The sequence below is a fragment of the Aquarana catesbeiana genome, linkage group LG03 (genome assembly GCF_042186555.1).
Source record: "Aquarana catesbeiana isolate 2022-GZ linkage group LG03, ASM4218655v1, whole genome shotgun sequence".
Lineage (NCBI taxonomy): Eukaryota > Metazoa > Chordata > Amphibia > Anura > Ranidae > Aquarana > Aquarana catesbeiana.
The window spans coordinates 188,301,683-188,320,782 of NC_133326.1; the positions used below are offsets into that span (position 1 = coordinate 188,301,683).

Here is a 19,100-nt window from a genome sequence, read left to right on the forward strand (position 1 = left end):
GCATTGTATGGTCTGTCACAATATTTCAGCTTCCTTAAGCCCCATTGCTACTTGTGATGTAGAGACAAACGACCATTGATAGTGCTGACTATCTGATCATCAGGCTTTGGGATGTTAAGCTATAGTTAGTTGTTTTTCTTTGTATGTGTTTTTCTTTTGTCTTTGCGAGCGGGGGTATGCCCAGAAGCTCTGTTTTCAACCTCTTATACTTTCAAATAATAAAAAGAATTTGCAAAAAAAAAAGATGTTCATGACGGACTCTTGCCACGTATGACATTTCTTAAGTCGGCCTCAGAATATAAAACAAAGGGACGTGGGATGCTGGTTGACCTCATTGATATTTATTGGTGTTTTATTTTTCAGCTGGTTCATTGTATTTATTGCAGGAGCATGACTTTCTCCTTCTTTCTCATTGATAGAATTTGTGAGCTGGCATAACCTCCCATTATGTTTTAGGCTATGTACAGCTATTACTAATCCATAAGAGGTCATTGCTTCTGGTTTATTCTAGCATTTATCTTCTAACCAGTGTTAAGACGAACATATTAAGGATTGGTGCTAATATGTAGGATATTACTCTATTATAATGCAGAATATTAGGTGGATAAATACTGTATGTATTAGTAAATGTTAAAGGAAAAAGTTGCAACAAAGGTATTAGTGATGTATAAGTACTCCCCTAGATACGCTTTTATCTGTAATTTGACAGCTTGTTCTCTAGGCAGAGGAGGAGATTAGCTAACAGCCAGGCAGGTAGAGCGAGACATTCCACTAGTCATTTCTGTGATCCTGTGATACTGTACACACACAACACAAGCTCTCAGGTGAACATGGCGAAAGTACGACTCCTCTTCTTTCTGCTGGGGGTTATAGGTCCTGGTAAGTGAAGACTTTCCTATTAAAAATCCATACAATTTGTATTGACTGCTTCTTTGAGTGACATCTGTTTATAATATAAAACTAATAACAAGGAACTAAATTTGGTTATATTTTAATGTGTGACTGAATACTGAAGTATCAATCACAATCTTTTTTTCTTTATATTTTTGACAAATTGGATATGGATATGGAAGATATGGAACAGTAACTTATGTTCTATAAAAAGTAGCTGTATGTAAGTTAGATAATTGAAGGGACAATGCAAATCTTTCTGTGTCAGGCATAAGAAAAGGCATGTAAGTAAAAGTGAAACACCTTGTCATTTTGTACAGAATGGGCAGTCAGCTGGTGAATAAAGAGCAGTGGTACGTTTAACTGGTCCCCTTGATATCATGATGCTATAACAGTGCATCTTGTGCACCTCCTTAGTAGTTCAATGAATACAAATGTCCCATTATCAGAGTGAAATAGGGCTCTATGTGTCTATATGGCAACGCTTATCTTTCTAGATCAGCCTTTCTCAACTAGGTTTCTTCCAAAGGTTGCCAGGGGCCCCTTAAACTGTAGCAAATTGATTTTTCATCTATCCTGACCACTAAAGCTAGAGTGCAATTTTCCACTAACCAATGTAAGCAGTCACTTTTATATTGATTACTAATGTTAGGGTATATCAAAATTTTCACTGACCACCAAGGGCTGCAGACATGCTAAATTTTAGCAGGGGTTCCCTGATACCTGAAAATTATTTTAAGGGTTCTTTGGAGGTAAAAAAGTTAGGAAGGACTGCCCTATACTTTTTCAGATAATTAAAATGTACGTCAATAAAACAATATGAGCATGTTTTTTTAAATGACTGATTTGCATTAAGTAAAATTAGTGAAAATTAGTAACATTTCAGTAAAATTTAATTGTTTAATGGTGAAACCATTTTAGTGGTCAAAGTGAGTTTCTTTCTGTTTTATGCTTTTATATACACAAAATCCTTAGCAGGGCTGCAGCTACCCCTCAGATCTCTAGTTCTCCAGGATCATAGTGGGTGGCGCAATTGATGACATTTTTAATACATCATGGAAATCTAGTTTAAATGCAATAGTAATCTTTCAATGACCCACCCAATTAAAAATGGAGGTAGACTATAGGCTTTGTATATTGGGCCCTTTACAATATTAGTCCATTTTACAGTTATATCTCTGTTACAGTTCTGTCATTAATACTTAGACTAGTTAGCATCTGTATTTTCTTTTGAAGTAACTTCTGAAGCCTCTGTTTGCACATAACATGGTACTCATTTCTTTTAGAGTACCTGCAAGGTAGATTTTGTATTTTTCTGATTGTTAGCTGTTTATCTTGTTCTTGCCTGTTACCACATTAAAATGAACAATTTGCTTTAATAAAATCTTCACTAGAGTATGCATTTTTGATTCCCTGGTAGAGGCATTCGATCTTAAGCTACATTCAATCAGGGCCTCGTGTTAATGGCTATCTAATAGCTATATAAAAGAATAATACATTTTAAAACAATAAACTTAATTCCACATTTTAACAGGTTTTTTTTTTCTATATATTTTATTTTATTGCAGAATGCAAGGAGTAGAAAAGAGACCAAAAAGATTGGTCTTTGAGTGGGTCATATAAATATATACACAATTTAACATGAAATTGTAATAACAGAAAGATATTAGATATTCATTGTTTGGTTGCCAGGTCAGTGGCTGTATTAGTCAGCTACAGCATCTAACTTTTGTAATGGAAATGTGTAAGTTCTGTATATAATTTTATTTGTAAATTGTATTGTAAATTTATAAAGAGGGGCAGAGGACTCATATATTAAGGATGAATTAGGGGCTTGGCGTTCTTAATGAAGGACCAGTTGCAGTATCATTTGCAATGATTTTAGTTAGGTACCATTTATTCTTTAAATTCAGCGGTAAGGGTTCAAATATAAGAGTTTTTAAACCTGGATTTTTTGTGCAGAGGGGCCTCAGAAAGGATGACTTTTCTAGAAAAATTAAATAGATGGGGCTCAGGGTAAATCCAATTATGCAAATTCATCTTTTTTCGATACTAGGGGAGATAATAGTGAAAAGCTGTTTGCGGCTTTTGGAAATTTTGATTCCAGGAATGCCTGTAATGCCAAAGAGTTTTCACTTAGGGATTAATGGTAGATAGTTGACTAGATGTGCAGTAGAATATCATGCAATTGTGGTCTAGAATTGTTTAATTTTAGGATATGTCCAAAAAGCATGGAAAAGGTCCACATCTATTTGGCAAGTGGAGCTTAGGCCCACTAAGTAAGACCGGTGTGGAGATTTGCATTACTGGTGATAGAATCTGACATTTTAAACGTTTTAAACTAAATGTCCACGTGAGTCTACACAATGACAGTGCATGGCGGCTCACAATATTATGGTCTATAAACAGCTTTAGAATGTAATATAACATCTTTTTTTTTTTTTTTTAAGAATTATATAATGATAAAAGAAAAATACAGAGTACAAATAAAAACCCAAAAAAGAAAAAAAAAAATCTAACTAATACAGAGAAAAACACCCTAAGCTGTTTCTCAATGCTTCACAAGTCCAATTAGAATAGTAATACAGATAACATACCAAATACCATAATAATATGGCATCTTTAGTGATGTGGGGAAATTAAGAATTGCAAGGCTTCCCCATTGAAACACAGGTGAGATTGACATTTGCCAAGAATACCATGACCCTGGATAACAGTATACTTATTTGGGAGAAGCTGCTTTCTTTCTATGATATGTGTGCTCAAGTAGTTATTAGAGAATTATAATAGTAAGTGATGGGTACACAAAATGGCCTCCCATTATGTATAAAAAGTGTTTAAAGGAAGAACTGTAAGTGTCACAGCAAAAAACATTTTCCCTTTGTATTATGTGGGAGCAAAGCAAGAATATAGTTGGCTGAAGGGACGTGCGGTGAGGTGAGTGGCTGGTGAAGCACTGGCTAGTATCAGAGCCAGATACACACAGGTTACATATGCTGCGATCTTTATGCCCCATACAGACGATCGGACATTCCGACAACAAAATCCATGGATTTTTTCCGACGGATGTTGGCTCAAACTTGTCTTGCATACACACGGTCACACAAATCTTGTCGGAAATTCCGAACGTCAAGAACACTGTGACGTACAACACGTACGACGAGCTGAGAAAAATGAAGTTCAATAGCCAGTGCGGCTCTTCTGCTTGATTCCGAGCATACGTGAAACTTTGTGCGTCGGAATTGTGTACACACGATCGGAATTTACGACAACAGATTATGTTGTCAGAAAATTTGAGATCCAGATCTCAAATTTTGTGTGATGGAAACTCCGATGAAGACTATACACGGTCGGAATTTCCGACAGCAAGCTCCCATCGAACATTTTTCGTCAGAAAATCTGACCGTGTGTACGGGGCATTAGAGTGAGAGCAATAATTCTAGCACTAGACCTCCTCTGTAACGCTAAACATGTAATCTGTAAAAAATTTTAAAGTGTCGCCTATGGAGATTTTTAGGTACTGAAGTTTGGTGCCATTCCACGTGTGTGCGCAATTTTAAAGCGTGACATGTTAGGTATCTATTTACTTGCGTTTCATTATTTTTCACATTATACAAAAAAAACGGGTTATCTTTAGTGTTATTTTTTTTTATATTCATTAAACAGTTTTTTTTCCAAAAAAGAAAAAAGTTTGAAAAATTGCTGCGCAAATACCGTGTACCATAAAAAGTTGCAACGACCACCATTTTTTCCCTAGGGTGTCTGCTAAAACAATATATATTGTTTGGGGGTTCTGAGTAATTTTCTAGCAAAAAAATTATGATTATTACATGTAGGAGAGACGTGTCAGAATTGGCCTGGGTGTCAAGGGGTTACTTACCATAAGTAATATACAAATAATTATTATATATTGTTTTTAAGGCAATTTACTATATTTTCAAAAACTGTACTAAAGCAGGTGGCTTAACGGACACATTACTGAAGTTTGAAGCTATAACTTCAAACCAGTAATTTCACAGTAAATAGATAAATAATACATTATTATGTTATAAAATATAGCATAATAATATATGATTTAGCTTGATTAAAACAGTACCATTTCAACAGCAGCAGATTCTCATTCTCTCTTTAACTGTGTGAGAAAAACATAGAATTGTAGGTGCATCTTATACCCATAAACTTATATATGTTCCTTGTACATAGGTGTGCGCAGCCTATTGCATTAGGGTGTGCACCCAAAAATGTATTAAAACATGGATGGTGTTAGTAGGGCAGTGGATGGCGTCAGTAGAGCAGTGGACTTTTTAGTAGGTCAGAAGTTGGTGTCAGTAGTAGTTTATTAATTATTATTTTTTTATTACTTACAATTTTTTTTAGGAGCTGCATTGGGGGGCTTTGGTGAAATATCAATAGGGGAATCTGTGTGGCACCGGTAGATTAGGGTGTGCCCCGGCACACCTGACACACCCCCTGCGCACGCCTATGTCCTTGTAGTTAAGAGGGCTGGGCTGGAAGGGAGCATTTGTCTTTTAGACACATGCCCCTTCTATGACACTGCAGTGAGAGGACAGCCTCCACTGCAGCATTTTTATTGGACAGCTGGGGCTAATTGTACTTTACCATTGGTCCAGTACTCCAAGCTGTCCATTGAACTCAGTGCTTCTGACAAGAAGTGAGGAGAGGCACTGTGAGCTCATCCTCCCATCCTCCCAGTCTGCTGCAAACAGAGTGCGCCAGCTTATATTTAAACTGGCTGCTCTCTATTTAGCTTCTGACAGGCTGCTCAAGAAGCCCCATATCTCTGGAACCATAGGTCGTAGGAGCCCCAAAGTTTTGCGGTCTCAGTGACCTCAGGTCGCCGAGCTACAACCTTCAAAGCGCGATTTTTTCTTTTATATATTTTTAAATTATTATTTATTTTTTATGTTCATGGCAGGTGAGGCTCTGCCTCACTTGCCTCTCCTGACTGCACGTCCCTGGTTGGCTGGTGTGGGGTAATAGACTGTCAGAGATACTTCTCACTTCACACACATTTATAAATCAGGCCCATATTCATCGATGTAAAAGCAATATTGTTCAGGGCTCAAGGCAACATGACTTTTCTTTTGGAGGTGTTAACACTATTTTGGTATTGATTTCATATGTATAGCTTTAAGAGTGAAAAATACTTTAAAACGAAAATTTCACCAAACGCAGACTGAACTTATCTTTATTATTTGAGGTGGTAATAACGGCTCTCTAAAGGACGATATAAAAAAGTGTCCTGGAGACAAATAACTAAAATCCAACTACTGTAGGTTGTATTACACATAGCTATTTATTGACATTTATAGGCAAATGAATTAACATATAACAACCATCCAGAATTCAATGTACTGAAATCGGATCACTAAATGGGAAATTTTGATTGTTGTGCTGGATAAATTGTCGGCGCTACATAATTACCTGTAATAAATAATGAATGATCGTATTTTGGCTGGGTCTTCTGACTGCCGTCTCGTATCTTTGTTCTTCACATTGCTGTAGTCTGCCAATTTAAAAGTGTATTGGGCACAAATATTATCAAGCTCACTAGTAATATACTGAGTGTATGTCGTGGATGTAAGATTTTCACTTGAATAAGGACATTTTACAGCATAAGCAAAAATCTTTACATTAATATTATATTTGAGGTGATAAATATCATATTTGTACGCCTTTAAGGCTTCCACTGTCTACATGGGATCTGTGAATCCTCTACATTTGTGTGAGGCTTATGCTCTGTATATGACTATATGAGGACCCGTGAATCATTTCCATTCATATGAGGCTTACATTGTTTACATGGGGATCTGTGAATTCTCTCTATTTGTATGAGGCTTACACTCTGTACATTGGGATCTTGACTTCTCTCTAATGTTATAAGATTTCCACTTTCTACACAGAGATCTGTGAATTCCTGTTAACTCTGTGAGGATTACAATGTATTCACAGGGATCTGAAAAATCTCTATCTGTATGAGGCCTATACCCTGTACATTGGAAGTTGTGAATCCTCTCCATTTGTACCCATTTGTGTAATTTTTACTCCCTATACACAAGGATATATGAATATTCTTCATTTGTATGAGGCCTACATTCTCTGAACTGGTTCTGTGAATCCTCTTAATTTGGGATTTGTGAATATCCTACATTTATACAAAATATATCAGCGCTATGCAAAAAAATGTGGTACCTAGCTGCTGCTTAAAAAGTGCTCAATCTTTCTGCACTTACTAAAATGTGTAAAAATAAATATGAGTTGCGCTTTAAAAAAAAATACTTAAATTATTTGGAATTTTTTGTATATTTTCAGATTTAAAGACTCATATTTATTTTTACACAATATCTTCCATTCGTCCGAGGCTTACACTGTCTACAGGGGGGGATCTGTGGAAATCTTTTACTTGTGTGACTCTTACAATTTGTACACAGGGATCTGTGGATCACTTCATTTGTGTGAGGCAAGGTTGACACTGTCTACACAGGGATCTTTAACTTCTCTCCATTGTTGTCTAGAGGAATCTGCAAATCCTCTTAATTTGTCTTAGGCTAAGGCCGGCCATAGACAGTTCTAGTCTTGGCTGATTCAGCATGAACTGGCTGAGATTTAAACCATTAAAGGCAGGCTGAATGTACCAAGTCGATCAAACGATCAAATTGGGTACAACCTGCTGGATTTGCTTGCAATTATCGCAAGAGGCTGCTGTAGCTGCTAGTGATAATCACTGTCTTCTCCCCGTGGGGGCAGCTTCCCCTGCCTGCCCCCCTGTCCAACCCCCCCCAGGAATAGACAATTGCTCGACAGTGGGGGAATGATGCAAATTTCTTTCCTGCAACCCATGGAGGAACTAAATTGCAGGAAAGAAATTCATTCTTCATTTTACAGTTTTCTTGTACAATGTTCCTGTAGATTTACCAAAACTATATAATAACATGAGGTCAAACCTAAGCACTTTCAGTTTGTGCGGAAGTTATGAGGGTTGACTGTTGGCTTTGCCATAAGCAGTGGCGGAACTATAGGGGCCACTGCAGTCGCACTTGCGACTGGGCCCTGCCATTTTGCTGCTGTGGGGGGGCCCGGTATCTCCCCCTGCACTCCTGGCTGTCTGTTTAACATGCAGGGGGGGGTGGGAGGCGGCGATCAGCCGCTGTATGGCGTCCACGGGCGGCGGGATCTTCCTTGGACTTGTAGTTCCCTCTCTGAATGTATACAGTGGAGAGGGGAGGGCCTCTGACCCGGGCATGTATCGGCTTCACTCTTCAGTGAGTCGCTCTGATTCTACACTCTTGATGATACATGGCCGGGTCAGAGGCCCCTCCCCACTCCAGTGGATACGCCCGTGGACACCATAGAGCTGCCAATCACTTCCTCCCACCTCTTCCCAGGTGGGAGGGGGTACAGAGATGTGCTGGGGGTCCAAGGTGCACAGCGGAGACCAGCCAGGTACAGGGGAACCTCTGGCGGGGGGTGACTGTCTGGGGACCCTGATGTAAGGGTGGGCTCTCTGGGGACCCTAAAGTAAAGGGGGCCTCTGGGAACCCTGAAGTAAGGGGGGACCCTTTGGGGACCCTGAAGTAAGTGGGCCCTCTGGGAACCCTGATGTAAGGGGGGCTCTCTGGGGACCCTGATGTAAGTGGGGCTCTCTGGGGACGCTGATGTAAGGGGGGCTCTCTGGGGACCCTGATGTAAAGAAGGCTCTCTGGGGACCCTGATGTAAGGAGGGGCCCTCTGGGGACGCTGATGTAAGGGGGGGCTCTCTGGGGACCCTGATGTAAGGAAGGATCTCTGGGGACCCTAATGTAAGGGGGGCTCTCTGGGGACCCTGATGTAAGGAGGAGCTCCCTGGGGACCCTGATGTAAGGAGGAGCTCTCTGGGGACCCTGATGTAAAGAGAGGCTCTCTGGGGACCCTAATGTAAGGAGGGGCTCTCTGAGTACCCTGATGTAGGGGGGGTGGCTTCTGGGGACCCTGATGTAAGGGGGGCTCTCTGGGGATCATAATGTAAGTAGGGAGGCTCTCTGAGGATCCTGATGTTAGGAGAGGCTCTCTGGGGAACCTGATGTAAGGGGGGATCCGTACTATGTAATGATATTTTATACATATATATATATTTATATATAGATATACAGTGGGGCAAAAAAGTATTTAGTCAGCCACCAATTGTGCAAGTTCTCCCACTTAAAAAGATGAGAGAGGCCTGTAATTGTCATCATAGGTATACCTCAACTATGAGAGACAAAATGTGGAAACAAATCCAGACAATCACAGTGTCTGATTTTTGAAAGAATTTATTTGCAAATTATGGTGGAAAATAAGTATTTGGTCAATATCAAAAGTTCATCTCAATATTTTGCTATATATCCTTTGTTGGCAATGACAGAGGTCAAACGTTTTCTGTAAGTCTTCACAAGGTTGTCACACACTGTTGTTGGTATGTTGGCCCATTCCTCCATGCAGATCTCCTCTAGAGCAGTGATGTTTTGGGGCTGTCGCTGGGCAACACGGACTTTCAACTCCCTCCAAAGGTTTTCTATGGGGTTGAGAGCTGGAGACTGGCTAGGCCACTCCAGGACCTTGAAATGCTTCTTACGAAGTCACTCCTTCGTTGCCCAGGCAGTGTGTTTGGGATCATTGTCATGCTGAAAGACCCAGCCACGTTTCATCTTCAATGATCTTGCTGATGGGAGGAGGTTTGCACTCAAAATCTCACGATATATGGCCCCATTCATTCTTTCATGTACACGGATCAGTCGTCCTGTTCCCTTTGCAGAGAAGCAGCCCCAAAGCATGATGTTGCCACCCCCATGCTTCACAGTAGGTATGGTGTTCTTTGGTTGCAACTCAGCATTCTCTCTCCTCCAAACACGACGAGTTGTGTTTCTACCAAACAGTTCTACTTTGGTTTCATCTGACCATATGACATTCTCCCAGTCCTCTTCTGGATCATCCAAATGCTCTCTAGAAAACCTCAGATGGGCCCGGACATGTACTGGCTTAAGCAGGGGGACACGTCTGTCACTGCAGGATCTGAGTCCCTGGCAGCGTAGTGTGTTACTGATGGTAGCCTTTGTTACGTTGGTCCCAGCTCTCTGCAGGTCATTCACTAGGTCCCCCCTTGTGGTTCTGAGATTTTTGCTCCCCGTTCTTGTGATCATTTTGACCCCACGGGGTGAGATCTTGCATGGAGCCCCAGATCGAGGGAAATTATCACTGGTCTTGTATGTCTTCCATTTTCTAATTATTGCTCCCACAGTTGATTTCTTAACACCAAGCTGCTTGCCTATTGCAGATTCAGTCTTCCCAGCCTGGTGCAGGTCTGCAATTTTGTTTCTGTTGTCCTTCGACAGCTCTTTGGTCTTCACCATAGTGGAGTTTGGAGTGTGACTGTTTGAGGTTGTGGACAGGTGTCTTTTATACTGATAACAAGTTCAAACAGGTGCCATTAATACAGGTAATAAGTGGAGGACAGAGGAGCCTCTTAAAAAAGAAGATACAGGTCTGTGAGAGCCAGAAATCTTGCTTGTTTGTAGGTGACCAAATACTTATTTTCCACCATAATCTGCAAAGAAATTCTTTAAAAAATCAGACAATATGATTGTCTGGATTTGTTTCCACATTTTGTCTCTCATAGTTGAGGTATACCTAAGATGACAATTTGACAATTACAGGCCTCTCTCTTCTTTCTAAGTGGGAGAACTTGCACAATTGGTGGCTGACTAAATACTTTTTTGCCCCACTGTATATATATATATATATATATATACACACACACATATGTATATTATATACATGTGTATGCCCACCGAAGCGTATGACTTTCTTTATTTCGCTGCTCTGGGCTCTAGCCCGTGATCTTTTGTAGACCTAGCAACGCCCCTGGTGGGAGCCCTTAATGGTTCCTTCCCCTGGAGCCCTGAAGATTCTAGTTATGCCTCTGGCCATAAGCATTATACTATGGTAAGAAAATTAAAATGTATTCACTTTATTGCATCCTGTACTAATATATTGTATCCTTTTAGTTTCCATTATGCATTAGTTCAGTTTGTATATACTGTATGTTGAGCTACTAGCAGTACAAAAAGAATAAGTGTTATGGAAATAATGACAACTCAAAGTTGCATGTTCTGATTCCATACGTATTCCTTTTGACACTATTTCAACGAATGACAAATGTAATTTAGTGGCAGCTTTGGTTCTATTTACAAAGACTGACAATGGTGCAATCAACTTTCTTAGTGTGTACAGCTTTAGAAACGATATATGTTTGCATATAACTTTCTAATACTGTATATTGTATCACAGCAGCAGAGAAGAAGACTACAGCTTTCATTCATTGCAACCACCTGTAGCATAAGTACTAGTGAAGTAAGCACAAGCAACATGTCACTTCAGTGTTATACTTAGGCAACAGTATTCATTTGAAATATGTGGGCGTTTTATTTGCTTTCAAATGAAGTCATACTTCCTAGAAAACATTCAGCAAACTAAGTTTTAAGAATAGAGCAGGTTCCACCTCCAAGTGGACTGATTGGTGGTCAAAATCAGGAGTTGAGCCTTGTATTTAGAGCCCCCCCCAAGCTGCAAAAGCAGCCATATACACACGCTATGGGCACAAAGCTTTGCACTGCGGTACAGAAAAAAATTGTCCCTCCCTGTCGTGTTCAAGCAAATGGGACCACGCTGTAGTCATTTTCAATGCCTGCAATTGCAGCACAGTTCTGCAGGTTTTTAGGGGTTAAAACAGGCAGTGAGATGGAAACATAAAGCCACCTTACTGCCTGTCAAACACCCTCTGAAAAGTGATCCACAGCAAATAACTCTTCAGAGGGCAGCAAGTATAAACAAGCCCTTTTCGTAACGCTAATCAGAAACCATCCTGACCTCTGTAGCATGTGGGAGTAATCACTCCACTCTTTCATGTACACCTGCAAGATAACAAATTGATCAACAGACCTCATGGTACAAAGTCAGGATGTTGAATTGTGCCATAGTTAGGATAGTGGTATGTTCTTAGTGTCCTTATGAGAAAACCAATGAGGGAAAACCTGGATTGGGAGTATTCAGAGATACTGGTAGCAGTAAACCCAATGTGAGTAAATACATTATAATGGTACCTTTAATCTTGCACTATTGGGCTCTTTTCGCATGTCCCCAGATTTTCCAGTTGATTACCTTTTAAAAGCACCATTGGGGAAGTCTGCAAGACAGGAAAAGTGAGGGGCCATAGTGGCCATTCAGGATAGCTACATGTGGAACAACGCTCCACATGGATTTAATATGCTCTGACCATCTAGAGGGCACACTTTTGGATCTGTTTGCATCCACATGGATTTCCCACGGGTTATCTTCACCTGTTTTCCATGTGTGTTACGAATGATACCTTAAGGAGAATAAAAATGTACTAACTGTTACACAATTCATTATAAAAAGAGGAACTATATTCTGAATCGTGTGACAAACATGTGTCAACCAATTGCCGTCTTGCATCTATAAGTGATCAGAGTGGTTACTCTTACATGCTGCAGAGGTCAGGCAGGATGGTTCATGATTAGTGTGGTACTAAGGCCTCTTGCATGCAGAGCGTTAAAAATGCTGCTTTTAGGGGCGTTTTGTGTTTTATTTTTCCACTAAATGCCTCTGTATGTTAGTCTATATGTCGATGCACACATAGGCATTTACATGCATTTAGAGGCAGGAAAGAAACCCAGGGCCAGTGTACTCAGGAGAGGAGCATTTCAGCGTCAAGAAACGCTTGGCACACCTAAATGAGTATAAACACATCTAAATGCGCTTTGGCGCTAGATGTGTTTAGGCACTTCAAGCACTTGGGCATTCATTCCAGTGGCCAGAATAAAATATTATTTTGGCCAATGGAATGGATGAACGCTCAAGCACTTGATGTGTGTACATGCAAAGTTTGGCTTTAAGCATGTTTTTAATGCTGCTTTTTGCTCTCTTGGAGCATAGGCGTCGAGGGGAGGAAATAAAATGTCCTGTGTGCATTGGGCCTAAGGGATATATTTATACAATATTTGCATAGAAATTTGTCCAGTGAAAGTGAATGTACATTTGTTCTGTGCAAATGGGAAACAAATCATGTTATTCAGCTATTTTCTAAATGTTTTCAGGAATGTTTTTCATTGATTTTTTTCATCAGTTTCATTGATTTAAAAAAATATCTAATTTCCCCACTAGATAGCTCTAGGTAGAAAGGTAGGTTTAAAATTCATATGATGCTTAGGAATTCAAAAGATGAAAAGGTAGGTGGAGGACAAGCCTAAGTTCAGAATCAAAATCAGCAGTCAAAGCACCAAGCCAAAGAGTAAAGAAAAATCTAGGCCCAATAAATAGGCTCACAGTGGATATCAGGATGCTATAGTAGAACAAGGCAAGAACAAGGAGTAACTAAAGATCTGTAAGCAAGTGCCCAAGGAACACTCCAGCCTACATAGAGTGCATTTGAACAATTGGCTCCTCTTGTTTTCCTTGATGCATACTAGTGTGAAAACAAACTGCTCATGTTTGAGAATTAGTACGCTTGTCTATCTGTCGGAGATGCTCTAAATCCAAATTGAATTTCTTTACAACCCCAATTCCAAAAACTTTAAAACTGTAAAATCTACATTAAAAACAGGATGATTTGTTAATCTTATAAATCCATATTTTATTCACAATAGAAAAGAGAAAACATAACAAATGTTTAAAGTAAGAAAATATACCATTTTAAGTAATAAATAATATCATTTTGAAATGTTTATCAGCAACACATCTCAAAAAAGTTTGGACAGGGCAAAAAAGTAAGTGGTGCTAACAAGGAAGAGCAGGGAGAACATTTTGCAACTAATTAGGTTAGTTGGCAACAGGTCAGTAACATGATTGGGTATAAAAAGAGCATCCTCGAGAGTCAGAGGGGTTTATTTACTAAAGCTGGAGAGTGCAAAATCAGGTTCACTTCTGCATAGAAACCAATTAGCCTTTCAGGTTTTATTGCCAAAGCTTAATTGAACAAGCTGAGATTAGTTGATTGGTTTCCATGCAGAAGGAAAGTCTGATTTTGCACTCTTCAGCTTTTGTAAATAAACCTCAGAGTGTCTCAGAAATAAAGATGGGTAAAGATTCACCAATCTGTGAAAAGTTGCATCTAAAAATTGCCAAAAATTTCAGAATAATGTTTCATAAAATAAAAAGACTTTAAATATATCATGATTAACAGTACATAATATCTTCAAAAGATTCAGAGAATCTGGAGAAATCTCTGTGCCCAAGGGGAAAGGTCAAAACGCAATACTGGATGCCCGGGGGCCTCAGACGGAACTGCATAAAAAACAGTTATAATTCTGTGGTGGATATCACTGAATGGGCTCAGGAATACTTCCAAAAATCATGTGAACACAGTTCCCCGTGCCATCCAAAAATGTAAGTTAAAGCTCTATCATATAAAGTAGCCATATCTAAACATGAACCAGAAACATCTCTGGGTGAAAGCTCATTTACCATCTGTTGCAAAGTGGAAACTGTTCTGTGGTTAGACAAATTAAAATTTAACACTCTTTTTGGCAACCATGCACGCTGCGTCCTTCGGACTAAAGAACAAAGGGACCTTCCGGCTTGTTATCAACATTCAGTTCTAAGGCCTCTGATGGTGTAGGGGTGCATTAGTGCATATGAAATGGGCAGGTTGCACATCAGGAAAGGCACTATCAATGCTGCAAAATATATCCAAGTTTTAGAGCAGCATATGCTTCCATCCAGATGATGTCTTTTTCAGGGAAGGCCTTGCATATTTCAGCTGGACAATGCTAAACTGCATACTACATCCATGACAATGGTATGGCTACATAGTAGAAGAGTCTGGGTGCTTAACTGGCCCGCTTGCAGACCAGACCTTTATAAATAAATACAACAAAGAAGACCCAGGACTGTTTAGCAGTCAGAATCCTATATCAGGCAAGAATAGGACAACATTCCTCTCCAAAAACTCCAGCAACTGGTCTCCTTAGTTCCCATATGTTTACAGAGTGATGTTAAAAGAAGAGGGGATGCTACACCATGGTAAACATGGCCCCCTGTCCCAACTTTTTTACACATATTACCGACATCAATTACAAAATTACCTTTTTTTTTTTAAATGGTACATTTTCTTAGTTTAAACATGTGCTACGTTTTCTATTTTCTGTTGTGAATAAAATATGGGTTTATGAGATTTGCAAATCATTGCATTCTGTTTTACGTACAGTATTCATACCCCTTGAAATTTTCCACAATTCATGTTACAACCAAAAATGTAAATGTATTTTATTGGAATTTTATGTGATAGACCAACATAAAGTGGCATATAATTGTCCACTAGAAGGAAAATGGTTTTCAACATTTTTTACAAATAAATATGTGAAAAGTGTAGCATGTATTTGTATCCCCCCCCCCCCCCCCCGAGTCAATACTTTGTAGAACCACCTTTCGCTGCAATTACAGCTGCAAGTCTTTTTGGTATGTTTCTATGTTTCTACCAGCTTTGCACATCTGGAGAGCGAAATTTTCCAGTCTTGCCACAGATTCTCAATTGTATTTAGGTTTGAACTTTGATTGGGCCATTCTAACACAGGAATATGCTTTGAACGAATCCATTCCATTGTAGCTCTGGCTGTATGGTTAGGGTCGTTGTCCTGCTGAAAGGTGAACTTCTACCCCAGTCTCAAGTGTTTTGCAGACTCAGATTTTCTTCAAAGATTGCCCTGTATTTGGCTCCATCCATCTTCCCATCAACTATAAACGGCTTCCCTGTCCCTACTGAAGAAAAGCATGCCCACAACATGATGCTGCCACCACCATGTTTCATGGTGGGGATGGTGTGTTTGAGGTGATGGGCAGTGTTAGTTTTTCGCCACACATAGCGTTTTGCTTTTAGGCCAAAAAGTTAGATTTTGGTCTCATCTGACCAGAGCACCTTCTTGCACATGTTTGCTGTGCCCCCTACATGGCTTCTCCCAAACTGCAAACGGAACTTCTTATGGCTTTATTTCAACAATGGCTTTCTTCTTGCCACTCTTCCATAAAGGCCAGATTTGTGAATGGCACGACTAATAGTTGTCATGTGGACAGATTCTTCCACCTGAGCTGTGGATCTCTGCGGCTCCTCCAGAGTTACCATGGGCCTCTTGTCTAAATTAATGCTCTCCTTGCCCAGCCTGTCAGTTTAGGTGAACAGCCATGTCTTGGTAGGTTTCCAGTTGTGCCGTATTCTTTCTATTTTCGGATGATGCATTGAACAGTGCTCCATGAGATGTTCAAAGCTTAGGATGTTTTCTTTTTACCTAACCCTGCTATAAACTTCTCCACAACTTTATCCCTGACCTGTCTGGTGTGTTCTTTGGCCTTCATGATGCTGTTTGTTCACTAAGGTTCTCTAACAAACCTCTGAGGGCTTCACAGAACAGCTGTATTTATACTGAGATTAAATTACACACAGGTGGGCGCTATTTACTAATTAGGTGACAATTGGTTCCACTAGATTTTAGTTAGGGGTATCAGAGTAAAGGGGGCTGAATACAAATGCATGCCACACTTTTCAGATATTTATTTGAAACATTTCCTTCCACCTTACAATTATGTGCCACTTTGTGTTGGTCTATCACATAAAATCCCAATAAAATACATTTACGTTTTTGGTTTTAACATGACAAAATGTGGAAAATTTCAAGGTGTATGAATACTTTTTCAAGTCACAGTATGTAACATATGAGTAAAAGTAATCTGAGCAGCTATATAGCCACTAGATTACTTTTACAGGCATCTCCCATCTGACCGGGGAGTCCGGTAAGGATGCAACAGGTGGCACCTGGTTCCAGGCACACAGCAAGAGGAACTAATGTTGTTCCTCCCACTGTGTGACATCAGAAACCAGAAATGACAAAGATTTCGTCACTTCTGGTTTTTGTCTCATGTAAACAAGGCATTATCGACTTGTGAAAGCATCAGATCAAACCGAGGAGAGGTCAAAGGATGTTGTTCATCCCTTGTGATAGCAATAATGTTGATAAAAAAACATTTTAAGGTACAGTGTTAAAAAAATGTAATAAAATAAATAATAATAAAGATTTTTTTCTTAAAGCGTCCCGTTCCACCGTGTTCACTTGCAAAGGCAATAGTAAGCATCGGTCCCACATGCATATGTAAATGGTGATCACACCACGCATGTGAGGTATTTCTGTGAATGTCAGAGGGACAGCAATAATTCTAGTGCCAGACCTCCTGTGTAATTCTAAACTGGTAACCTGTAAAGGTTTTTAAAGCATCACCTCTGGAGATTTTTAGGTACCATAGTTTGTTGCCTTTCCACAGGTGTGTGCAGTTTTACAGTGTGACACGTTTGGTATGTATTTCATCGGCATAACATCATCTTTTATATTTTACCAAACAATCAGATATTATTTTGTGTTTTTAAGCATTAAAATTCATTAAAGTGTATTTTTTTTTATTGTGTTTGAAAACCCGCTGCGAAAATATTGTGTGACATGAAAATGTGCAACACCCACCATTTTATTGCCTAGGGCTTCAGCTTAAAAAATTAGTTTCCTAAAAAAATGCAGATTTTTACATGTGGGAAAGGAATGTCAGAACTGGCCCTGACTGGAAGTGTTTAGTCTTTTATCTTTCCTCCCTTCCTTATTTTGGACTGTGAACACTGTGAACTTAATAGTTTGGTATTTTCCACGTTGCACCTTTATTGTTTTCAGACTGTCTAGTGAATACATTTGCATTTCTTGGCTGGTTGACAAATGCTGATTTACCGCAGCCTAGTGTGAAATCACATATATAATAAAACAATGGTGAAAGTTTTGTATACTACAATCTTCAACCATAATTCCCGCCAACACTAAAAATCTGTTATTATAGTTTTTATTATATCTGTGTTTTTTTATTTATATCTTCTCTGTCCATACTTATCCCACAATGTCCCTTCTGCTCATCTCATTACCATCATGTTCTGGTTTATACAGAATGCAGCAGATGTGCTGTTTTCCCAAAAGTCATATCTCAAACAACCTATATGTCCCACTTCCCAGATCTCCAAAGCATTTTATAGGGGACATGTAATCAAAATGACAACCATTATTGTTAGCCAGATAATGAACAAATAACTGACCTTTTGTTGTACCTAACAAAAGCCCTGCCCAAGAATGGCTATGGTAACTGTTCCACTCATCTATAACAAAGAGACGTGGCCAAGCCCCATCACCAGGATACATTTTTTTCTTTTTATGTTCAGTATCAATTATGGTTTAGATTATGTACTTTTTTGAGTTGGGTAGATATTATATACATTGTTTCCAAAAATAGTGTTGCGCTATCACATACATCATAAATTCATAAAGAGTGCATAAATCATAATATTCTCAAATTAGAGTCCAGTGAAAAATTCAAACTCAGTCCAATGTGAATACAAACTCTTCACACCAAATGTGCACCAGCTACCTTATACAAATAAAGCAGCTTACCAAACATTTAGACCCCATATCTCAAGAGGTCTAACAGTGCTTTAACCACTTCCCGACTGGCGCACGCCGATGTACATTGGCAGAATGGCACAGCTGGGCAAATGGGCATACCTGTAAGTCCCATTTGAATTCTCGACTCGATCGCCGCGGGGAGATGCTAATGTAAACAAGCATCTCCCCGTTCTGCCTAGTGACAATCTCACTGATCTCTGCTCCCTGTCATCGGGAGCAGAGATCAGTGATGTGTCACAGCTAGCCCATCCCCCCCTAGAGTTAGAAAACACTAGACATGTGCACAACCAAAAAAATTTGTTCATTTTCGTTTTCGTTTCATTAGTTTATAATTTTTTTCGTTTTTCGGGTCATTCGTTATGATCGCGATTCGTAAATTCGTTCATTCGTAAATTCGTAAATGCGTTCATTCGTACATTCGTTCATTCCTAATTCGAACATTCGTTCATTCGTACATTTGTACATTCATAAATTCATACATTCGTAAAATCGTACATTTGTAAATTAGAAGTTTGAAAATCCAAAAACCCGAAAATTCAAAAATCTGAAATAGTAACTAACTATTAAATTATAGGTATTGTAATTTCCTTTCATACTTGACTGTCAGTGAACGTAACAAATACAAATTTAACCGAAGTTACGAATTATCCAAAATGAATGCTGCATCTAAACAAATGGAAC

At 39.3% G+C, this 19,100-nt stretch overlaps 1 protein-coding gene across 1 annotated transcript in view; it reads left to right on the forward strand.

Annotated features, from left to right (window-relative positions):
* Window positions 1-728: 728 nt before the first annotated feature.
* CDHR3 (cadherin related family member 3) overlaps window positions 729-19,100 on the forward strand; it is a 97,984-nt gene continuing 79,612 nt past the window's right edge. The window contains exon 1 of the mRNA XM_073623551.1: window positions 729-879. Coding sequence (XP_073479652.1) covers window positions 831-879 — 49 coding nt within the window. The 5' untranslated portion in view covers window positions 729-830. The remainder of the gene's footprint in view (window positions 880-19,100) is intronic.